Source organism: Plecotus auritus (assembly GCF_963455305.1).
Source record: "Plecotus auritus genome assembly, chromosome: 8".
NCBI lineage: Eukaryota > Metazoa > Chordata > Mammalia > Chiroptera > Vespertilionidae > Plecotus > Plecotus auritus.
Genome location: NC_137782.1, coordinates 132,619,292 through 132,644,817, shown reverse-complemented (window position 1 = coordinate 132,644,817; position 25,526 = coordinate 132,619,292). Strand labels below are relative to the sequence as shown.

At 40.2% G+C, this 25,526-nt stretch overlaps 1 protein-coding gene across 1 annotated transcript in view; it reads left to right on the top strand.

Moving 5' to 3' along the window:
* The window catches only part of ANTXR1 (ANTXR cell adhesion molecule 1), a 234,069-nt gene that overhangs the window by 47,900 nt on the left and 160,643 nt on the right, over positions 1 to 25,526 (top strand). The window contains exons 4-8 of the mRNA XM_080684563.1: positions 10,166 to 10,247; positions 10,834 to 10,867; positions 12,081 to 12,160; positions 14,741 to 14,809; positions 16,184 to 16,264. Coding sequence (XP_080540689.1) covers positions 10,166 to 10,247; positions 10,834 to 10,867; positions 12,081 to 12,160; positions 14,741 to 14,809; positions 16,184 to 16,264 — 346 coding nt within the window. The remainder of the gene's footprint in view (positions 1 to 10,165; positions 10,248 to 10,833; positions 10,868 to 12,080; positions 12,161 to 14,740; positions 14,810 to 16,183; positions 16,265 to 25,526) is intronic.

The following is a 25,526-nucleotide window of genomic DNA, read 5'->3' as shown; positions in this document are numbered from 1 at the left end:
AGATAGGGAAATCTGATTGAGTTCTGGGGCACTCCAATTTTTAGAGTTCTAGAAGAGAAGGAAAAGCCTACACAGAAATAGGAGAAAGAACCACAGATGAGAATATTCTGTAATGAAATCAAGAGAAGAAAGCATTTTAAATTGAGGGAAATGTTAACCGCACCTGTTGCTATAAGGCTTTGAGTAATGAGTCCAGAGAAGTGACTATGGATTAACAATGGGGAGATCACTGGTGACCTTGACAAAAGCAGATTCAGCAAAGTTATGGAGACAGAAGGTAGAGCAGAATGGGTTAAAAGGTGAGGGATTTCAATTTTAAAATAAGGGGTAGAGACATTTTTGGCCCATCGTCTGACAAAAAGCACCCTGAACCAGAAGACTATGAAACAAAACCACAATGTTCATCATTGAGGACACTAGGAATAGTTCAACCATAAAAACACTGTATATGGGGACAAGAAGAAGACACAGGAGTGGGAAATAATGTAAGCAGTGTGGAGAGAAGTCAGATACAGTCTTGCAGAAGAAGATAAGAGAAACAGGCCTTGAAGCCTTCCAGAACCCTGGAAAGCTCAAAAACTGGAGGTATTTGGTACCATAAAAGTCAAGGAAGGGCTACATGAGGAAAACTGGAATATTGTTTCATGTGACAAAGATTTTTAAATGAAACTCTCTGTAGCCCGAAAATTATTTTGGAAGGAAACAAAGAGAAGTTTCCTTCAAAAGTCGTAAGGATTGTAATTGAAAATCAATATATTTGGCCTCTTGAACTAAAAAGTAAGTAATTTGTGTTTTTGCCTCCCTGACAATGTTTACAAGTTTATCTTAGGAAGGTATTCAACCTTCAGAATCACCCACCTCCACTATGTTCTGAAAACTACCCTTCCTGTAGCTCCACCAGAGAATTATATTCTCTGGCAAAATTAAACAAGAATGGTTTTACAGTCAGACACTAGACGTGGGAGATTATGGAGACATCCGCATAACAAACATTGTGACTTTCAGCTCTCATCCTTGTCAATTTCAGACAGAACACGCAAGGAAAGAGTTTGAAAACTAGTTATCTATAGAAATAAATATCTCTGAGAGGGAAAAAGTTATTTATGCTCCACAAAAAAAGCCTGTGGACAAAAGCTGGTCATCCACTAATTGGCATGTCCCAACATGCATTCAGAGCTTCCAACAAATCTTATAATCTCGCTCATTCACTATGAAAGATAGCCAAAGATCACTCCACATTTGAAGAATGTCTCCACCAGGAAAGACAGAGGTGTGCAAAAGTGAGTACTCTTTCAAGAAGTTGTGTAATGAAAAGGAATGCAAATAAATTGGTCAATAGCTGGAGGGAGATGTGGGGTCAGAGAGGATTAATTTTTTTAATATATTTTATTGATTTTTTACAGAGAGGACGGGAGAGGGATAGAGAGTTAGAAACATCGATGAGAGAGAAACATCAATCAGCTGCCTTCTGCACACTCCCTACTGGGGATGCCCGCAACCAAGGTACATGCCCTTGACTGGAATCGAACCTGGGACCCTTCAGTCTGTAGGCCGACTATCCACTGAGCCAAACCAGTTAGGGCGGATTAATTTTTTTTAAGATGAGAGATACTTGAGTATATTTATATGCCAGTCATCAGTCAGTATTATTTTTCTTCCTGATTTGAGACAAATAGTTTACGGTATGCCTGCTTCTAGTTAGGATGTGAAAAACCTTCATTTCCATGGTCTACCAGAAAAGTCCAGGCAAAATAGAATGCATATGTTTCTATGGGGCTAGTAGACAGAGGAAGCACTGATGAACTGAATTACAGAGAAACGAGCCCTTTAGAGCTGAGCAGAGATTTCAGAAGCTTCCATTCTTGGGGTGGATGCCTGGTCTGGGTATGGGCAGTTGGAAAAGTAGGTCAGCCTCCAATAGAGACTCTGCAGAAAGGAGGAAAAGCCAGCTGAACCTAGGACAACAATGTGTGCCAGAGGGATGGATTATGTGAAAGACCCCCGAATGAAGAAAGAAATCTATCAGCCTTGCAATTCTTCTGCCTCACCCATACCTCTTTTCTGCATTGTTCCAAGAAATTAACACGGGAGAAGTGGTTGAAAAGTAGAGAGAAATAGCATTATCTTGTGAATTCTTGTGTTGCTTAGATTCTGGATTCCTACCCAGGTTAAAGCTAAAGGTCAAGCAAAAATCTATGAAGCTGCACCTAACCGCCTCCCAGCTCAAACACTGAACAGACCATAAGGGCAGGACAGGCAAATGGCTGAGAGTTGGGTTAATAACAGGAAACACACTCTATAGCTGTGGCCAAGTCCGAGCTCAACCTAACTTAAGGAGGATCTAAATAATCAGTCTTTCATGATAAAAAGCTTACACTCTGCATTAAGTAAATAAAACAAATCAATATTACACCTAAGTCTTCATTGCTTTGTTTCCTACATAATGTCTGAAATACAAATTAAGTGATTATAAAACATGGGAAAAGGCAGGAAAATGTGACTCATAATCAAGAAAAACACGGCAATGGAAGCAAACCATGGATGACTCAATTATTGGAAGTAGCAGACAGAGAGTTTAAACCAACTATTAAAGACATTTTAAAGAATTTAACAAAAAAGATGACTATAATATGGGAAATCAGAAAAAATCTCAAAGAACCAAGTGAAAACTGTAGAACTGAAAAATACAATATAAGCAGAAAAGAGATTAATGAACTTAAAAACAAGTTAATATAAATTATCTAAACTGAAAGAGAGAAATGGAAAAGACTGGGAGGTGGAGAGTATGAACCAGTTCTATAATTTGTGGGATAATATCAAGTGGTCAAATGTATGTGTAATTGGAATATCAAACATGGTGTTCCACACAGAGATCCAAGAAGCTCAAAGAATCCCAAGCAGGACAAATACAATGAAAATATCATCTCAGTACATCTTAGTAAAATTTCTGAAAAGCAGAATAAAGAGGTAATCTTAAAACCAGTCAGATGGGAAGGAGAAAAGGTATATTACAAACAGAGGAACAACAATGAATATCACTTATTTTTCACCAGAAAAACAAAACAAAACATGCAGACTAGAAGATAAAAGATTAATATCTTTGGGAAATAAAGTCAACTTAGAACTTTATATCCAGTGAAAATATCCTTAAAACTGAGAAAACCCCTAAGAGAATCATCACCAACAAGTCTGCACTACAAGAAAATAAATGTTAAATGAATTCCTCAGGCTGAAGGAAAATGATAACAGTTCTAAACTAGATCCACAAAAAAAATAAAAATAAAAATAAAGGAAGAGTAACAGAAATGATAGATATTTTCTGATTCTCATAAAAAGACAAATAACACTGTTTTGGAGTTTATTACATAAATAGAAGTAAAATATATGGCATTCCATAGCACAAAGGATGAGAAGGGATTATGTGGAAGTATAATATTAAAACTTTCTTCCATTATATGAGAAGTGTTATAGTAAAGTAAATCCTCGATTTTGCAGACTGTGATTTAATGCACTTCAAATTTAACGGACAAAATTTCTGGTCTGTATGTCATATGTGAAAATTAACACGCTGTTAATTTTAAAATGCTTTTAACCAAGACTTGCTTATAATTAAATTAGCAGGTTATTTTTTTTTGTTATTAATTCACTGTTATTTTTAGCAACTTTTAGCGAATAGGCCATATGTTGCAAAAAAACACTGTAGTAATTTTGCCACCATAAATAAATATTACATATCTACAACTATAGTCTACATATTTAAATCCAAGAATCATCACTCATAAACAATGTTTGGCAAATGATTAGCACGTGATCACACCGCATCGCGCCAGGTAATTGGTTTTGTTTTCCCTTGGCATGACTTTCAGCAGCAGTTTTAACAGTGTGCTAAGCCACACCCCAGTTGTGTGCATTTGTTACTTGTGGTGATGGGTGAATGTATGCATTTACTAAACCTATTCAGTATAAATTTAACATTCCTCTAATACACCTAGAAAACTTTTCTGTGAAATTAAACTTTTCATACATACTTAATTGTAATTACACAAATGTGTCTGAATAAGTAAAAACAGGTAAATTAATTTGTCAATTTTTTAACATACACATTTAGAAAACCTACTTTATTATAAAACAGACCTTTGGCTCTAACGAATTAGTCCATTATAGTGAGGTTTTACTGTATTAACTTATGGTAGACTATGATAAAATAAGGATGAATATTATAATCCATAAAGGAATTGCTAATATGGAACCAAAGAGAGGATGTTACTATAGATCCTACAGTTAAAATATCATAAAGGGATATTATGAATAACTTTATAGAAATAAATTTAACTATTACAAAGGAAATGAATAAATACCTTTGCATGTTACTGTATGTAAATTATACCTCACTTAAAAATATATAGAGCCCTGGGCGGGTGGCTGAGTTGGTTGGAGCATCATCCCATACACCAAAAAGTTGCAAGGTTGATTTCCAATCATGGCACATACCAAGGTTTGGGTTCAACCACTGGTTGGGACACTTATGGGAGGCAAGCGCTCAATGTTTCTCTCTCACATCAATGTTTCACTCTCTCTCTTTCCTCTCTTTCTAAAATTAATAAACATATTCTCAGGTGAGGATACAAACATATTATCAGGTGAGGATATATAAACAGTATATCTATATTATAATAACTCAGTGGTTCAAACGCCGTAACGACCAAAGACTGGTCACCAGGAGGCTGCGTGCACAGTGAGGCGCACATGGGTGGGTGGGGCTGCGTGCATGGCGAGGCGTGTGCGGGTCGGTGAAGACTGGACTCTGGGTCTTGTGGCACGATGGGACTTGGGGGAGTCTTGCGGCACGGTGGGGTATGGGGTCCCAGGTCTCGCACGATTTCCTGCGGGTCTGGGTCTGGGTCTCGCGCAATTTTGCACGCTGGGTCACTAGAGTGTGTATATATATATATATATATATATATATATATATATATATATATATATATATATAAAATGAAATATATACCTTCATGCATTAATCATGTTGGCCTATTCTTAGGGGAAAGCCCAAGGAGGCTGATTTACATACATTATAAACAAATGACTACGGTCGGTTGTGGAATTTCATGACTCCAAAAGTAGCAGCAGCGTGACTTTAATCAATCTACGTTTTTGTTTGGTTCACTTCATGTTTTGGGGAGGCAGCACTAGAGTACTAGGCCATCTGGAAATGCGAATGCAGCATTAGTGGTAATAAGCAGTGTTGTGTGTTTACTGTGTAAGTTGAGGCTGCAAAGGCAACAACTGCAGGGCATTTGAGGAAAGTCCAACTCCACAGGAGCTCTTTTATGGGAGGCAAGAAGTCAACAATGCAAAGCTGATGTTGGGTTATTTGAGGGGGGTGGTTTTTATAGACTGAAAATGTGGTGGACATTGCATAACCCCAAGAGGATTTTGCAGTAGGAGCATCACTGTAATACTTGGGCTAAATGATTATTCAAGTACTTCTTGATGTGCTTATGTGTGTTCGTCCTTTCATCAGCAAATATGAAAATGTTGCAAGACAGCTGGAATCCCAAAAAGTAATCTTCATGAAGTGTAGAAAAACGCCCAGGGCCAACGAAAAGTCCAGCAGACACAATCCCACTTCTCTGCACCCCCCATTCCTACAAACCAGACTAATGCTGAGTGCATGATGCATGATCAATAAATAGTTGTGGAAATGAATGAATGGATTAATGAATGTGTCCAAACCGGGATCATTCATTCAAAAACATACAACCTACTCTAGGCCCATACTTAAGTGCTGCAGAGGTTGCAAAAGGAACACAAGACATGTGGCCTGAGAACCCTTAACTTCTAAGTAAGAACACTGGCAGACATGTGAAACCACCAAGGAAAACAGGAGACTCTTAATAGCAGCCTGTCTTCCTAGATTCCCGGCCTCTCTCATTTCCCAGGAAGATAACATTTCATTTGGTAATAACCAAGTCTTCAGAGAGGTTCTTATCGTTCCCTTTAACAGATCTCTCTCCCAATTTCTTTCATTTCTAATAGAGCATTAAAAAATGGGCCTTTATTAATAGTTTTATTGTCCCAGAATTTAAATGGACCCACCATTCCCATGAAAACATCTGTTTCATTTGCTTCAATGTTGTGGGTGCTTAGAGAAAGGGCAGGGGGCAGGGAGGTGGGGCATAAGTCATTTGGTCTTTGGAGAAGTAAGGGTGGTATCTGGGAGGTTGTGATCACTGCTTGGGATACTGAATTATATCTTGCCAGACACAAAGCATCAAGGATAAGGACAGTTTCCAAACCAGCCTTTGCTTGTTCTGGTACCAAAAATATAGAAAGCTCAAGAAAATACTTGTAAAGAAAAGGAAATAGGCTTAGAGGAAACACCCCAGTTCCCAGACTTTATTTGGCAGGGAAAGAATACAGTGAAGCCAAGGAACCTTTTCCATTCCCCTAATATGCCTTTTTCAACCTCTTTTTCAAGCTTCAGTCTTAACACACTATTCCAATTTTAGTGTTACCGATATAGCCCAGATCTCACTAGTCCATGACCAAAGAGTAAGACCACAATACTTTTTTTTTCCACATTTACCTTTAATGTCCAATCTCCTACCCCCCTAAGTGTGAGAAACTAGCTCCCCCTCCCCCAGAGTGTCCCCCAGTGATTCTGAAGGTTCCATGATACCACGTCTGTGCGCTCAAGAGCAAACTCTGATTTTCCTATCCCAGCCTCACCCTCATACTACCTGGTCCTTGCCTTTACCCTCATGAAATTGCCAACCTTTAAGGACAAAGCTGCTCTCTGCCAGATGGCTGCCAGGGCCTCCCTCTGTCCTCCCAATGGTGGCCTTGGTGGAGGACAATGCTCTCATGTTTACCCTTCCTTCCAAACCACAGAGATATGCCTTCTTTCATTATTAAACAATAGGGTTGAAATTAAACTATGCCTTTTGGTAGGGGTAATGTAAAGGAGTACAACATAGAGGACGGTTTTGCATACACCTAAAGTCCACTACCAGGTCAGTTCCTGCCTAGCCTTCCTCCACATGCCAAGTGAAGCTAATCCAGGGGTGGGCAAACTTTTTGACTCGAGGGCCACAGTGGGTTCTTAAACTGGACCGGAGGGCCGGAACAAAAGCATGGATGGAGTGTTTGTGTGAACTAATATAAATTCAAAGTAAAGGAGCGGAGGGGAGAGCAAGAGAACCGGATAGAACAGCCGGATCCGGCCTGCGGGCCGTAGGTTGCCCAAGGCTGAAATCCCTGCCCCCAAGGTTGACCTCTTCACAGGATGATTAAAGTGGAGACATCTGTTCCCTCCTCTCACCTCTTCAGTAAATATTTGTTGAATATCTAGAATGTTCCAGGAACTGTAGTAGACATAGAAGATATAGTGGAGACCAAACCAGTCATGGCTCAGCTCTCATGGGGTTTAAAGTCCAAAACTGGGGTGGGGAGGGGGGGACCTAACAAATAATTACACAATCAAATGTTATAAAATGTTGCAAGTGCTATGAAGCAAAAGTTGTGGGGTTCCATGAGCAAATTTAGTTGAGGGAGCTAATTTGAACTGGGGAGGTCTAACAAGGCTACTTTGAGCAATTGACATTTAAGTTGGAACTGAAAGCTGGGTAAGAATTCGCCCAGTGCCGAGCTAGGCGAAAAGTCTCCCCAGTCCATGGACAGCAGTGACTGCAGGTGGGGAGGGTCTTTTGGAGAAGGAGCTTGGGAAAGCCCACGGGGCTCCAGTGCAGAAAGTGGGGCGGAGTGGTGCCCATGCCGCTGTCTGGGAGGCACAGGAGTCATCATGTAGGCACTCGAAGGCCAGGGCAAGGATTTCGGATTTATCCCAAGTGTCATTGTCTGCTACTGAAGGGTTTTGAGCAGGGGAGTGAGTGGCATGTTTTGATCAATATTTTAGAAACATTCTGGCAGCCGGGTGGAGAAGGAATGGAAAAGGGGAAAGAGGGCAGCGGAAAGATAGCCAGTGACTTTCCCAGGGGTCTAAGCCAGAGGTGATAGTGGCTCAGACCATGGCATTGGCACAGGAGATAGAGAGGTTTCATGATATGTTTAGAGTAGAACTAATGGAATTTGATGATAGATTATGTAGGGGAGTGTAAAGAGAGAGGAGAGCCAAGGTAGAGGGTCAAGGAAGGGTTCCAGTTTTGACTTGTGCAACTGAGCATGTGGTCTGATATTGGGGCACTGATGAGACAATGAAACAATAGTCAGTACATTTCCCAGAGTCTGAGTTACCTGGACTTCACTATTCCACCTGCAAAACATCAGTAGCCTAGGCCAGGGGCGAGCTCAGGTGAACCCCTTTTCAGTTTGTCTTTTAAATCCTCCAACAGCCTGCAGATCCAGCCTCATCCATGGCTACGCCATTATATCAGTTTTAACAAAAGGTTAATTTTGCATTAGACTTTCTCCCAAGCAATTGCCAGAATAGACCAGCAATAAATGTCATTCATTCATTCAAAAGAGAGACAGTTTTCATGGTTATTGAGAACAGGGTCTCTAGGTTCTAATCCTACCTCTGTCACTTAGTACTCACAGGGCTTTGGGAAAATTCCTTAGCCTCTCTGTGACTCAGTTTTTTTTCTGTGTGAAATGGAAATAACAGTGTTATTTATTAAAAAGAGCTATATTTTATAAGGCATCAGTGAATTATTGTGTGTGGTGTATTTCGAACAGAGCCTGGCACACTTTAAGTACTCAGATGGTGTTAGAAATTGGTATTGCTCTTCACTAATTCAAGTGTTACTGAAAACTTCCCACTTCTCCAGCACTGCTGTGTGCTAGCAGGCTGCTTAGCAGAATAGAACGCCTGTTTAAGTCAGACAGCTTTGAATTCAAGTCTCTGATCTTCTACCTAATCTCCAAACCCAAATTCTCTCACCTATCATATGTGGTCAATATTACCCACTTTGCATGGTTAGTGTGAAGATGAAAACAAACCTTTGAGTAGGACCTTATACATAGTAGATGCCTAATAAATGTTGGGTTCTTTGCCTACTCAAAAGAAGCTTCCCTTCCTCATTTAAATAGTGCACCCCCACCCTCTGTCACTAAAGAGACCCCAGTGAGAAGAAGGTAATTTCAAACTTTCCATAGGCTTACAGTTTATGAATAGGCTAATGTTTTTTCAGAAATTACACTTTCTTGCCCTTTCGTTACAGTGTGGGGCTATTTAAAAGACAGGAACATATCTTACATCCCAGAGAGATGGTCCACAAAGATTCCATTTGGTCCCCAGACCATTCATGTTTCCCACTTTCAGTCAGACCCTTTCCTAAAGCCGTAACCCACTTCCTCTTCCCGCCCCAGGGCCACCTCGAGCAACCAGAGTAAGAAAACACAGGCATCAGCCACAGAAAACACTCTCTGTTGTCCTGGAAAGCATAGATTGCCTAGACTTTTGTTTTCAAAGCTGAGTACACAGTTTCCTTTGGCACAACTCTGCGGGTGGCAGAGTTCACGCCGGATGCGTGTCCCTCCCACCTGTGGTCCTTGTGGTGGCCTTGCCCTGGTTTCTTGGTACTCGCCTCTTTCTGGTTCACAAGAGCCATTTGCATCTTGACATAAAGGTGCTGAAGTTGCTCTGTGTCCCCTCAAGAGCAGTTGCATTTTAAGGCTCATTTCCAATGTAGAATGAAAACTTTGTCCTGTTAAAGAAATGGAAGCCCTTCCTGGGTAGCTCAGTTGGGTAGAGTGTCGTCCCCATAGCCAAGGTTGCAGGTTTGATCCCCGGTCAGGACACATTCAGGAACCAACCAGTAAATGCATAAATAGGGGAAACGACCGAACAACAAATCAATGTTTCTCTCTCTCTTCCTCTCTCTCTCCCTGCACTCTCTTTCTCTCTCTCTCCATTCCTTTCTCTTTAAATTTAATAATAATTAAAAAAAGAAATGGAAGACTTTCATGAGCAGATGGAGATTCCTGAAGAAAGGGCTTCAAAATCTCACTCATCCTATGCTATGGCTGAATGGCTGACCCTGCATGGGTGATGTACTACAAAGACTTTCCCCCTGACAGGCTTTTGGGGGACCATTGGGGCAGTATAGACTATCCACAGAGATAAGGAAAAGACTAATGCACATGTACACAGCACAATAAAAATATGCTCTAATATGACTAATCAGGTGTCTTTGGATTTCAGAGAACAGATTCGTCAAGGCCTTGAGGAACTCCAGAAGGTCCTGCCAGGAGGAGATACTTACATGCATGAAGGATTTCAAAGGGTAATTTTTTAACAGTTTTCAACTCCAAACATAAAGTGTGACACGGAAACATCAGCCTAAGGATGGCTGATGATGAGGCACATGCATGCATTGAGGGAACTGAATGACACCCAATGGCAAGAGAGTAAGATAATTTCCCCATAAACTTATACACTGATAACGCTATCCAGAAGAACTGGGGAGATTTCCTTGCTCCTTCCCTGACACTGGTGAAAGGTTTGTTGGCTAATGCTTGGCTGACAGGAGTCACGCCACATGCAAGTGCTCCCCATTCCCACGGTCACCTTTTCTACATGTTGCTTCAGTGATTGAGACAGAAATTCAGTGACTTAAATCTTGAAGAGAACAAGTCCCAGTCTATGAGAAGTAAGACATCAATCCATGTTCACAAGTATATTGGTTAAATGTCAAGGTAACTTTAGATGAAGGTGATCCATTGATATCTGTGTGAAGTGTGGGTGGATTACATGAAGAATCAAGACTGAGCCATGGCTGCGTACCCAACACCAGAGCCCACTGCCCAATATTGGATTTGGAGTAGCAAACAGTGGCTGTCTGTCTAATGGCTCTTTCATATGTTTTCCAGGCCAGCGAGCAGATTTATTATGAAAACAGTCAAGGTAAGACTATCTTATAAACTACCATGATGAACTAGTTAACTTTTTTCTGTGTTTACTTCTGAAATAGTGCCTCAGTAATTTCTTGTTTAAAAAGACATATTTGATATTGCCTAGAATCCTTGGACACACACTTCATCACGAAGAAGGAATGCTTAGAAAGATGACACGTACCAGGCCTAATGCTACCATCCTGTTGATGTCAAGAAAAGTGATATGAAAGTAATTAGATCCCATTATGGGCCCCAGTCTGCAATGTCTGGGAATAGTTTTGCATCTTGAATTCATTAAATTAGTAAATACTTGGATGGATTAGTAAAGTCTTGGATTTTTATGTCAACTGTAATTTTTATGTCTTCTCTGGGCTCCAAGCCCCTTCACCCCTTCATTACTGTGATTGGATACGGTGTTAAGATTAAGATACCAGTTCAGTTTGAAATTTCCTTTATTTAAATTTTTAAAAAAGCAAAAATTTTACTTAATAGAGTGCCTAGCACATAGAACTAATATTTATTATTATTATTATTATTTTGGCTATTATTATAATTACCATAGTATCTTTTATGAATAGCCTTTCTTTATCTGAGGCAAATCTCTTTTAAAAGATTCAATATTGCATTGGGGATTTTTCTCCTAGGCCTGTAGAGATGTCCACTTCTGATTTCACTCTAAACTACAACAAATAAAACAGATCCAACATCAACACCAACACTTGTTAATATATTTCAACCATCAGCGATGTTACTAGATGCCTAACAATTACTGGAAGAATTCTAGTAGGTTTTGCCAACTGCTGTGATTCAGTCAGCTTGTAAATCACGATGACTAGGACTCTTTGCCCAGCTCTTCAAGGGCTGGTGCATGTGGTCAGCTACAGCCTGTGAGAAGGACTCCTGAACAGCCCAGGTGGTAAAGTTTGTTCCCAGAAATAAGTCACTGGAGTTATTCCTAGCTCAGTCCAGAAACCATTTCACCAGGTTTAGCCATTGGTTCAAGGTAAGACAGAGAAACCTAGAAACAAAGCCTATTGCCCCTAGAGTGTGTCTCAGCACTCTTCTTCATGCTGGAATTGCTTCCAGTCCTGAAAGAGAAGTTGCTGATTCTCCAGATTTTGACCTCGGGTGGTTGAGCTTAGAAGAGACAGCCTCTCAGGGCTGAGAGAGGGATCCTTTGGTGTGGCAGGATGGACTGAGTGGGTCTGTGTTGTGTTGAGCAGGATACAGGACAGCCAGCGTCATCATTGCTCTGACTGATGGAGAACTCCATGAAGATCTCTTTTACTATTCAGAGAGGGAGGTAAGCAACGGTCCGGCCTGTGTCTGTCTAAACAGACATGGAAAAGGGCTTCTTCCTTCTGAGATGGGCTGCAATCTTTCTAGTTGGCCAAAATGATAGTTACTCTTGATAAAAAAAAACAAAAAAACAAAAAACAAAAACAAAAACATAAAAAACCTCCTAGATAAAGTAGTGTCTTATACATTTAATAATTTATTTTTAAAGTGAATCTTCATGTCTTATACATGGTAGATATTTTTTCTCTTTAAAATATTTCTATATTACTCTGTTTGGGGGGGGGAATAAAATATATCTACCATACTTTTATTGGAAGCACTATATTGATTTAGCAGTTTTGAAACACTATCCTTTTTAAGCAAAAACATTTTTTTTTCTGAAATTTTCCTCATATTTTCTACTAAAAACAGGAAGGGAAAGAATTACTTGACATATGTAAGAGCCAATCTTGGCAGAATGGATTAGTCAGTGAGATTCTCACTCTTAAGAACCAAAGTTGAATATTAATTGGAGGCAAAGTAAATTGTAATCTCTCCTTTGATAATTTCTTTTTTCCTTTTCTTTGTATTCTCATAAAATACTCCTCAAAGCAAGTGAATGGATGCTCTTTAAATGAAACTTTCAGTTTGCATAAAGAGATTCAGAAAAGGGAATTTATTCAAAAATTAAAAATAGTCATTTATATTTAAGAAAGCCTTTCCTTTCAAGTTGTAGATGTGAGAGCTATATGTATAAGTGGCCAAGGAAACCAGTTAACCATGGGGATGTATTAAAGCCTCATTAGTGACAAAGCCTTATTCAGGCCAAGTTAGAAAGAAACACAATTAGGCAGTGAGGGAGGGAGGTTCTGGCTCCCAGGGAGGAGTAATAAGAACATTACACTTACCTCAAGCTCTTGACTACTATTTAATTTAAATTTAGCTTCCTTAGCAAGCAAGAAGTATATATTAATCCATTCATTCATTCATTCCTTCATTCACTCAGTGATAAGTGAGATAGTAGCTGCCCTCATGGGCCTTACCATGTAATCATGTTCAGCTTGTTGAAGCCTCTGCTGGCAAAGGGCATGATCAAATTATGTAGGTGAGCACATTACTCACCTGCAATGGGAAACACAACGGGATAATTCACAATGGGAAACACACAGTAAATATGACAGGCACTCCCTGAGCATTTGGGAATAGATAATAATTTCTATTCTCTAAAGTCAACACTATGTAATGGGAATGCAGGATGTCTTATCTGGGTGCCAAACAACAGTCACATGAAGTAAAAACCCTAATAAGGAAATAACTGAATATAAAATAAATGATAGTTGTCAGATGATTAAAATAGGGGTTAGTAGAAAAGAATTTTAGGTATGGCACATACAAACTTGTAAAAATAGTTGGAGTGCCAATACCAATAGAAAGGGGGTTTCTGAAAAAGAAAGATAAAATTCAAGCTATATAACGCAAACGAACCTTTCCATTTTTGATAATTCTATATAAAGTCCAACTGGAGGAAAAGGGTCACAGAAGTTGTTGCAGATAAGACTGGTGCTAGACTGTGTCTAAAAGTTTGTTTTATCCTGAAAGCCTCGAGAAATATTTCTAACATGAAGGAAAAAACATGTGTTTCTGTGCCTTCTAAAATTCAATATTAGTCACAAGTGGGTTTGCATACTAACAGAGTGGGGAAAAGAACACAATTCAAATCAATATGCACATATTGATTACCTAATATATCTCTACTATCGATTACTTATTAAGCACCTACAGTATATACCAAGGATTTCCAATTATTGTTTTCTGTTCTGAAATGCAGAAGAACTCTGAAATCAGTTATCAGAGCCTTTCACAAATCAAATATTAAAACCAAGCCAAAACCTGGATGTTGTTTTTTATGTTGCCTTCTCGATACTTAATTGTTAAAAAAAAAAAAAAAAAAAAAAAAGGTCATGGGTTCACCTACTCAATGGTGAACCATAATTATGGACCATAATTCCCATACCGTGAAACCAATGTGTTCTATGGCAATGAAAATGGCTTTATTTCTAAAGGGGACTGACATTTATGAGCATCCTAGACCTTGCACGAGGAGCTCTGCACTTACTATCTCATTTAATCCCCATCACACTTTCTAGAGCAAAGCCAAGTGTCAAACCCAGGTATACCAGGTTCAGAAGGCCTCATCCTTTCTATTATACCATGCTGCCATCACAGAGGAAGAAAAAGTACGCCAAAAAAATTCATCAGAATAATAGAAAAGATAGTCATTTCCCCAGATTATTTCATAAGACTTACCCTAGCATAGTTTCCTTTTCCTCTCCTTGTCTTTCAAAGACTCTATTTAAGGCTCTTTCTCATCACTTCCCATTAGACTAATCACTTCCTTCATGCCCACAATGCATTAGGTTAGAGTGGGATGTTCACTGGAGTATAAGCTCTTTGAGGACAGGGATTACCTTCTCCATTGTGGTATCTGACATATAGTAAGTAGGTGCTCAGTAAATGCCTGATCATTGCAGTTAGTCTGGCTAATCCAAAAGGAGTATGTTTGCCTCTGCTTCTCTCTCTAATGTCTTTTCTCTCGTTGCCCCAGGCTAACAGATCCCGAGACCTTGGTGCAATTGTTTACTGTGTCGGGGTAAAGGATTTCAACGAAACACAGGTATGCTCTTGGTTTTCCTCCAGTTTGGGAGCGTACCAAGTTTGTGAATGATTCAGTGCAGAGGGTGCAGCAGCAGCATAAACAGCTCTTAGATGGAGTATTTTTCCAGAAATGCTAATAAGCAAGAAGGGAATTGTTGGATGAGTAAGGAATGGAAAGCCATTTGCTGATGCACGCGGGGGCCTTTAACACAGACCAGCCAGGCAGCATCTTTCTTGGTAGATGCTAAACAGCCAAGGTGTCAAAATAGATCTAAATTAACTTGGAAAACTTGTTGTTGCTGTTTTTATTTAATGTGATGAATCTTTTTTTTTTAATGGCGAACTTCTATTTCTTCCATTAAATATGCAGTGATTTTCAATACAAAAAAAAGGAAATAATTAGCAAGTGGGCAAAAAAATATATATACAAGTATATATAAGCAAATTGTGAAAATTTGCTAACAATCTAAATGAATGTTACTCAGTGTAGTTTGTAATTTCTTTTTGTTTTAATAACATGGCACAGCGCTCATGATATGTTGTTAAGTAAATAAATTAGGATTGCAGAATATCAGGAATAGTATGAGTCCAATGTTTAAATAAATATGTGTAGATTGCCTAGAAAAACTATGAAAGACAATATATGTCAAATTAACAATAATAGAAATGTAATGGATGGAAGGATGAGTGGATGAATACATGGATTATAAGTAACTTTTTATAAATGTATTTTAACTATCCTGGGTTTTCTGAAATTTCCCAATGATACTGTGGTGCTTGTGCAATCAATAAACACCCTGGCACCGACCATGACCGTGGCAATTGCAGAAATGTGCGCAGATGGGGCGGGGGTAGTAAAGCTCACAGAGCAGCTTTTCCTTTCTCCAGTCCTCGGCTCCTTAAAGCAGGAGCAGCCAAACCATGGCCAGGGTCCCTTCCTCACTGAGCAGGTTGTGTGAAGATAAGTGTCCCCATTCGCTGGCCTTCCCCAATACCAAAGCTTGAATTTATTTTTAAAGTTGCTCGAAAAGGAAACGAGTTTGTTTGGTTCGAAACAGTTGCCAACAGAAATTTGGGTGAATGGGAGAAAAATGAGCCAACGGCCTGCCCCCAAATCCATAAATACACCAACCCAGGCCAAATGTTCATCTAGCTGGGCAATCTTACCTCTGCTCCCAAGGAAAGAAGTATTACAACAAATGTAAAAGCTGGCGCCATCCCCCCAGGCTCGCTCCAGGGAGGCCGCTGGTAAACTCATTATTACTGAGGGCTTTTCAGTGAGGCCCCTGAGCCCAGTCAAAGCCTCAAGTTCCTCTGGTTCTAAAAGTAGATGGAGTCCCCTAAACCCAGTGGCTTTCCTGCGTTCTCCATATGTGTTTGTGTTTGTTCTCAGCTGGCCCGGATTGCGGACAGTAAGGATCATGTATTTCCTGTAAATGACGGCTTTCAGGCTCTGCAAGGCATCATCAACTCAGTGAGTAGAGCCTCCTTTGAGACTGGACATTCGAGCCCTTTCTGCCCCTGATCTGTTGTAAATACCCCAATCCCATCCTTCCGAGGCTGGCGTTTCCTGCTTGAGAGGACATTCCTTTGCAGATCTTCATATCTGTCATATCCCACTTCTGCCTCCTGCCTTTCACACCTGTTTCTTTCTTCATTCTTTGAGCCATTTCTACCCTACAATGGGAAATTCTACATGGAAGGGAACCCTGCTCTGGCAGTCGGGGACCCAGGCTGCCCCCAGACTGTGGCTAAGGGTGCGCAGATACAGGCCTCAGTTTTCCCCGCCACAACTGAACACAAGCTGTCTTCAGAGAATTTGTAGGTTCAACTGGTCGCACTTGGCCATGGGAGGCACTTTCAACCAGTGGTTCTCTACCTTGGCTGACTATTGAAATCACCTAGAGCAGCATTTTTTAAGATCTTCCCAGGTGATTTTAAAAGAACCACTGCTTGAAACCTATAATCCCCAAATATTAAGGCTTCAGTGTTCTCCAGGGTTTGTACAATCACCACCTTTCCATCCCAACCTGGATTTTCACCACCCTTTCCTGTCAGTAAACCTGGCAAATTGGATGACACTTGTCTTTAAAGCCTCAGCCAGAAGGTTGGTGTGTGTGTGCTGCGTCTGTAATAAAGTCCAGAGACACTGCAGCCTCTGCCTTTAAGTTTGAGGACCAGGTAGACAGCCAGTGGTTTCTCCAAGTGGATCTCACCAGGCTCCAGCCTCAGCGTTTAGGATGTAAATTCAGAGCTCAGAGAATCACTGTCCTCTTAGATGTCAAGGAAGTCTTGACACAGAGGTTATCAGCCACAGGGTCAGGACTTGCCCAGCTCCCCCAGACTGACCTAGGAAACCTCCAGCATGGATGTGTCTTCATGCTTCCTCTCCCTTCCTCCAGGGTGTGATAGGAACTCCAGAAGAGTAGAAGTGAGAACTTTGGAGCTGGTCAGCCAGAGTTTAAATGCTGACCCAGCAAGTCACCCTTAGAGATCCTTAGATGAGTTATTTCAGTTATTTTCTTATTTGTTTAAGGGATTGATAGACTTGTTGAAAGATTGCAGAAGCTAACATTGATGAAAATACTTAACAATTGGTTCTAAAGGTGTATGAATTATTTCCTCTTCCATGTCCCTTCACTATCATATGAGAGACATTAATGTCAGATCTCCCCATTCCTCTAGATTTTCTTGAATAAATATATCTGTAAACTAGAGGCCCAGTGCATGGTATTCATGCACTGGTGGGGGGCGTGGCCCGCAGGGAGCAGCCTCTCATCCCAGTCAGCCAACTGGCTGTGGACCTGCCGTCTGAGTGGCTGTTCCTACTGTGGGAGCTGCACTCATCCCAGTCAGCTGAGCATGCACTGACCACCAGGGGGCAGCTCCTGCGTTGAGCATCTGCTCCCTGGTGGTCAGTGCGCAACATAGCATCTGGCCAAGCGGTTGTTCTGGTTGTTTCACCATTCAGTCACTAGGCTTTTATTATATAGGATCACCTGAGAATCTTGTTTATAATACTCATTCCCAGGCTCCATTCTAAAGGGCTTCTTTTGTAGTCAGTATAGGATGGAGCCTGGAATCTGCATCTTTTGAATCAGCACTTTTTAATAAATGCGTCAGGTGTACTTTCAGAACATTGATACATGAGACCTTAAGTTTTCAGATTTGTGAAAAATAATCTCTCCTCGGGCTGGGCATTCCTATCTTAAGCATGCACATATGACAGCCATCTTCTTCCAGATGTGTTTATTTGCAAGGAACAGAAACTCACTCAAACTCCCTTAACCAGAAAGTGGAAATAATTGAAAGAATAAAAAAGTATCCGTTCCAATTATGGATCCCTAGGTGAGAGGCCCCTGCTATAAATAATTTCTGGAGTCAGGGTAGCATCCTTGACAATATAAACAGCAAGAACTGCAATAACCATATAAAACAACATCCAAATGGTGCAAGACAGGATTAATAGCAGGATTTGGGTCTGACCATGAATCCTTTGGAAGCTCAGAGGTGGATGATTCTGGGCTGGAGACTTCATGAGAAAGTGGGGCAGACTTGAGCCCCTGAACCACCAAGGTGGGGTGTGATGGGTAGCACCAGAGAAGAGATGACGTGACCTCAGCCCAGAGCAACACATTTTCCAAGGACAATAATAATGCCTGTCTGTCTGGTGGAAGCGTTTGAGTAAAGGAGTCAGGAGTAATGGGACATAAGCCAAGACATTGGGTTGAAACTAGATTGACAAGAGCCTTGAAGAGGCTTTAACTTCTACTTAGAGGGTGTAAGCACTGAAACATTTTGAATGTCTAACAAGTGATGTTTAAGAAGAGAATCTCATGGCGGTGTGTATCTAGACGGGAGACTGGGGACAGCCAGAGGCAGGAGCTCTATCATGAGGCTACTGCAGAAGTCCTGCCCCCAGATGGCTGGGTTCTGAACAGGGACATGTGCCTACATCATTCAAGAGTTAGTTCCTCCCCAAGAACTTTGGATTATTTTTATTATATAATAAAAATTATAATTTTTATTTGCATAAACCACTGTTGTCCTTAAATATTTCAACCTAACAACTCACCCAAGCTCAACTTGAGCCAGGATGTTTATAAAGCTCTCCTCACCCCCAAATGGAAATGATGCCAAAGATGTTTAAGAACTTTTAGCAAAAAATGTCTCCCCAAAAGGGAAAGAGAATAATAATTTGAGACTCCAAACTTTTAGCTGAATGATAGCATTCTTAGGGGCTTTTATCTGGGAGTTATGCTAGTGGTTTCGATCCTTCCAATACGTGAAACCTGTATTTATGGTAGTTGTTAATTTGTTTGCTTGGACAGAGAAACAGGGACAAGCGCAGCAGGGCTCATCTTTCTCAAGTCAGACAGAAATAATTATGGCCTAAAAGTTGGCTATTTTTAAGAATTAGGTTCATTTATCCTTGTGGGTACTGAAAAGAAAGTTCTCGTTTTTCCCTCCATCTAAAGCTTCTAATGCAGCTTGTGCCCATGGATGTTGCTTGGTGGCTGCTTAAAATAATAAAATAGGAATGGGCTTAATTATCCAAAATAAGAGTGCAGGGCAGCTTGCAATAAGCTCAAGTGGTTTATAAAGGTCTCTGCCCATAATGACCTTATTTTTAAGAAGCAGGGGCTAGTATTTATTTACTCATCAAGTACTTATTGCAAACCTCTTATGGTGGACTCTAGCCATTCAATTAAAAGTAAAGCAGACAGAGAGACTCTACCCTAGTGGAGTTTATCATCTAGCAGGAGGGACACATAAAAACAAGCAAATCAATATGTATAATTAAAATTGTGATATGTGGTATAAAAGAAATAACATACTACAGTTCTGAGATTAAGAGTGAAGGGGGTGACAAAGAATCCAGGCTCTTTTGAAGAGATGACTTGAAGGATGAAATGGAACTATTCATTGAAGAGCATGGATAGAATATTCTTGGCAGATCAAAGCCCTGGGATGACGCATAGCAGAATGTAAGAAGGACAGTACTTACGGTGGAGAATGGCCGAAGATGAAGTGAAGAAGCAAGCAGAGGCTAAATCATAGGGAGCCTTGAAGGCCACGGTATTTTACTGTAGGGATTGTGGGAAACTATAGTCAGACACAGTCTGACAATAGAACAATCACGCTTGAAATCAAGGCTCTCAGAGATCATGAGATATCCATATCCCCTTTAGATAACAAATAAATAAACACCGTAAAGAGGAAGAAAAATCATTAGGATTTATTGAGCATCTTCTGTGCACCAACTCCTCTGCTAAGCACTTCAAAACCCCTTTCTGAAGAAGGATTCATTATCTCCATTTTGCAGGTGAGGAAACTGAGATGTAAGTGGGTTGGATAAACTGCCCCAAGTCTGCCTGCTCATAATGGTAGAATAGGGAATTTGAACCCAGGTCTAGCTGCAGAGATCCTGCTCTTTCCACAATACTTGGGCTGTGAATGTCTGAGGAAATAGAAAACTGCCACTGAATCCCAGAGCCTGGATTCATCGAGTCCCGGATTCTCTGCTTCCTCAGTCTGACTCCTGTTTTGGTCTTTTTGCGGTTCCTCAACCTTCTCTACTTTAAGGGAGAAGTCCTCATGTGTCAGATTTGTATAATCTGTTATTTTTCAAAGTGCTCTCACCTGTTTTTCATTTTAGTCTCCATTAGTGGGACCTAGCGAAAGACAGAAAGAAATAAACAGCTGTAGATAACCGATTTGGGAGCCAAATATTGTTCTTTCATCCCATTTATTATATCACTTAAAAATCATAACAACCAGGAGAAAAAAATGGTGGCGGAATAGACAGACATGTCCTGAGCCTTGTCCCGGAGCAGATAGAAAGAACAGCTGAGGGTCGCATAGGGAGTGTTTGTTGGCGAGTTAAGGGACAGCTATACTCCAGGAGAAGGTGGGGGACTGCTGGACAGGGCTCCCCTGACAGGGCAGCCCACACTGCTGCTGGGTTCACTCCCGGAGCCACCGGCTTGGACACGGAGACCGCGCCATCTTGAAGGGGAAAGTGGATGTTATCAGAAGCCTGAAAATCTACAACTGTGGCACCCACCGAACAGCTGCAAACCCCAGAACACCGGTCCCCAATTGGCACAAACACGCGGATTCAGAGGAGCTCTACACTCCACCACGGAAGGTCAGATTTCTCCTGGGATAAGGTGAGGTCTCTGGTCCTGGCAGGACAGAGAAACGCATGCACTGCGGAAGCTGGAGGACTGAGGGAAGTCTGCGCCTAGAAAAATCCGTGGCTGTTGGGGCTGGTGTGATCCGTGAATGTGGAAGGGGGTCCTCAGAGCTGCTAACAGAAGGGATCTCTAAAAAGCAACTCATTTTTATCTAATGCAGAAGGACAGCCTAAAAATTTTAAAAGTGTGCCGGCTGCCTAGACCCAAGGGGGGAAAAGGGACTGCGCAGACTTGGGCACAGCCCCGGAGTTCGCACACTTGCGCTTTTTCCTCTTCAAATCCTTGCTTCTGATTACTAAGCCCAATACATAGGACCACCCAGTTGGGGACACCCTAGGAGACTGCAGGGGAAAGTTGTTTTTCTGGAACCTGGGGATCAGAGCGGGGAGTGACTGTCGGAGAACCAGCCCCGGGGCAGCCCATTCCCATAAACCGGTATTGAGTGCCACAGGGAAAGCAGGATTTAAGCAGAGGCTAGAAAGGACCTATAGACCCCAAGGTCAATCCAGAAACACTGCCACCCAGGGGCTGAATCACAAATTGACTCTTGTGTAATCACAAATAAAGGAATACAAGAAATTAAAACACAATGCCTGCTTAAAAATCAGGATTGGCTTACAACACTGAGGAGAAATGAAATGCAGGGAACTGCAATACTGTCCTGACTGGGAAACAGGTGTGCCAAACAGAACAATAGAGAAAGTGAATGACCTTCACTACTGCACATTTTATTTTTTAATTTTTAATTTTTATTTTTTTCATCTTTTACTTAATAAACTAATTTTCTTTCTTTTTTCCTCACTTGATTTTACCTTTTTAATTATTACATTTTTATTTTCAATCAGTATTATTACTACTACTATTTTACCTTTTTTTAAAAAAAGTGTCATTTTATTTTCTCTTTATTTTACTTTGGGATTAGTGTTCTACATTCTATTTTCATCTTTCCTTTAGCATCTTTTTACTCTATTTCAACTCTACCTTTATGCCATCACTCTCTTCCTAACTTTTCCCCTTTTGGTGTCCTGTTTATCTTACCCTTTTCCTGCTTTAGATTTTCCCTATTCTTTCTTTTTACCCCCTGTTAAAATTTCACCCTACTTATATATCTAATTTCCAATCCCCTGCTCCAAGTCCATACACACCTCTCCCTTCTCTGTCTTCACTATCTAAAAAATTGTTTTACTCTCTGTCCTTTTGTTGTTGTTTGCTTGAATGTTGATTATATCAATTTTTTATGCTTGTTTGTGAGATTGTTTTGCTTTTCTTTTTTTTTTTTGTTTTGTTTTTTTGTTTGCTTTGTTTTTGTTTTTTGCTTCTGTTTTCCCTCGCCTCACATGATATTAGTTGTTGTTTGTAGTTTGTATTAATCCCCAGGTACTTGTTGCTGGCATTTGTTGTGATTAGTGACGGTTCTATTGGAGTTTTCTCCCCATATATATAGTTTGTTCCCCTTTTCTTTCTTATTCTCTTTCTTTTCTCTCTTACTTTTTTTTTTCCTTTTCCCAATTTCATTTTGGCACTCCTTTCTTTTTTATTTTTTTTTCTCTCCTATCCCCTAATTTGCCTTTCTCTGATGGTCACCTTTACTTGGGGTTATTAATATTGTGAATACATTCCTGTTCAGTACCTTGTGCGTTGTACCTGGTTGTGTTGTATTTTGTGCCTTTAAATCAACACAGGAGAGAGAGAACTACATAACCAGACACCCGGAGAAGAGAGACCACGGGGAGACAAAGAAACAGCCCGCATATGAAAGAAAAGCAGGCATCACCAGAAAAGGAAGTAAACGAAATGGAGGCAAACAACCTGTCAGAGAAAGAATTCAGAGAAATGATCATAAGGTGGCTGAAAAGAATGGAAGACAAATTCGACAATATGAGTAAGAACCAAGAGGAAATGAAGAAGAACCAAGAAGAAATGAAAAATGACATCGCTGCTGTAAAGAACTCAATAGAAAGCATCAAGAGTAGACTAGAAGAAGCAGAGGAACGCATCAGTGAGCTAGAAGACAAGGTAGGAAAAAATAACCAAGTAGAGCAGCTTCTAGAAAAAAAATTAAAAAGCAGGAGGAGAGCCTAACGGAACTTTGGGACAACACGAAACAAAACAACATCTGCATAATAGGGCTCCCAGAAGGAGAGGAAACTGAGCAAGGAATAGAAAACCTGTTTGAAGAAATAATGACAGAAAACTTCCCTGATATAGGAAAGAAAAAACACACACAAATCCAAGAAGCTCACAGAGTCCCAAGCAAAATGAACCCCAAAAGACCGACGTCAAGGCACATTATAATTAAATTGGCAAACACCAATGACAAAGTAAGTATCTTAAAAGCGGCCAGAGAGAGACAGAAAGTTATCTACAAAGGAACGCCCATCAGACTAGCAACTGATTTCTCAACAGAAACTCATCAAGCCAGAAGGGAATGGAATGAAATATACAAAGTTATGCAAAGGAAGGGTCTGAATCCAAGAATACTGTACCCAGCAAGGCTATCAATCAAAATTGAAGGTGAAATCAGGAGCTTCACAGACAAAAAAGGACTAAGGGAATTTATCACCACCAAACCAGCAATGCAAGAAATGCTAAAGGATCTGCTGTAAAAAAAAGAAATAGGAAGCAGAGAAGGAACACAGAGGTAAAGAATAAAAATGGCGACAAATGAGTACCTATCAATAATAACTATAAATGTAGATGGATTAAATTCCCCAATCAAAAGACATAGGGTAATGGATTGGATAATAAAACACGACCCATATATCTGCAGTCTACAAGAAACCCACCTCAGAAAAAAGACGCACACAGACTGAGGGTGAAGGATAGAAAAAGGTTTTCCAGGCGAATGGAAATGAAAAAAAGCTGGGGTAGCAATACTTATATCTGACAAATTAGATCTCAAAGTGAAGGACGTAACAATTGATAAGGAAGGCCACTTCATAATACTAAAGGGAGCAATCCAACAAGAAGAAATAACTCTGGTAAACATATATGCACCCTATACAGGAGCACCCAAATACATAAAAAAATCTCCTGGAGGATATCAAGGGAGAGATTGACAGCAATACAATCATAGTAGGAGACTTTAATACCCCACTATCACCATTGGACAAATCCTCTAAACAAAAAATCAGCAAAGAAACATCAATCCTAAATGACTCACTAGACCAGATGGAATTAATTGACATCTTCAGAACATTTCACCTCAAAGCCACAGAATATACATTCTTCTCAAGTGCACATGGGTCATTTTCAAAGAGAGACCATATGTTGGGTCATAGGCAAAGTCTCTTCAAATTCAAGAAGATAGAAAACATATCAAGCATCTTCTCAGATCACAGAGGCATAAAACTAGAAATCAACTACAATAAAAACAATCCAAAAAAATCAAACACATGAAGACTAAACAGCATGCTATTAAACAATGACTGGGTTACCAGAGAGATCAAGGAAGAAATAAAAAACATCATAGCAACAAATGACAATGAAAACACAACAATCCAAAATCTATGGGACACAGTGAAAGCAGTCTTGAGAGGGAAGTTCATAGCTCTACAAGCATACTGCAAAAAACAAGAAACAATGGTAATAAATTACCTAACCCTACAACTCAAAGAGTTAGAAAGAGAGCAACAAGAAAAGCCCAGTGTAAGCAGAAGGAAGGAAATAATAAAGATCAGAGCGGAGATAAACGACATAGAGACCAAAGAAACAATACAAAAGATCAACAAAACCAAGAGCTGGTTCTTTGAAAGGATAAACAAGATTGATGAACCTCTAGCCAGGCTCACCAAGAAGCAAAGAGAGAGGACCCAAATAAACAAAATCAGAAATGAAAGAGGTGAAATAACAACAGACCCCACCGAAACACAAAGGATTGTTAAAAAATACTATGAACAACTCTATTCCAACAAACCGGACAACCTGGAGGAAATGGACATATTCCTAGAAAGATATAACCTTCCAAAACTCAATCAGGAAGAATCTAAACAGCTCAGTAGGCCAATAACTATGGAAGAAATTGAAGCAGTCATCCAAAACCTTCCAGCAAATAAAAGCCCAGGAACAGACGGCTTCACAGGAGAGTTTTACCAAACATTCAAGGAAGAACTAAAACCTATCCTCCTCAGACTATTCCAAAAAATTCAAGAGGAAGGAACACTTCCAAGCTCCTTCTATGAAGCCAGCATCACCCTAATACCAAAACCAGATAAAGACAACACAATGAAAGAGAATTACAGGCCAATATCCCTCATGAACGTAGATGCCAAAATCCTCAACAAAATTCTAGCAAATCGGATCCAGCAGTACATCAGAAAGATCATACACCATGACCAAGTAGGATTTATCCCAGGGATGCAAGGATGGTACAATATCCACAAATCAATAAACGTGATATATCACATAAACAAATTGAGAGATAAAAATCCCATAGTCATATCAATTGATGCAGAAAAAGCATTTGACAAAATCCAACACCCTTTCTTGATAAAAACTCTCAGCAAGGTGGGAATAGAAGGATCATACCTCAACATA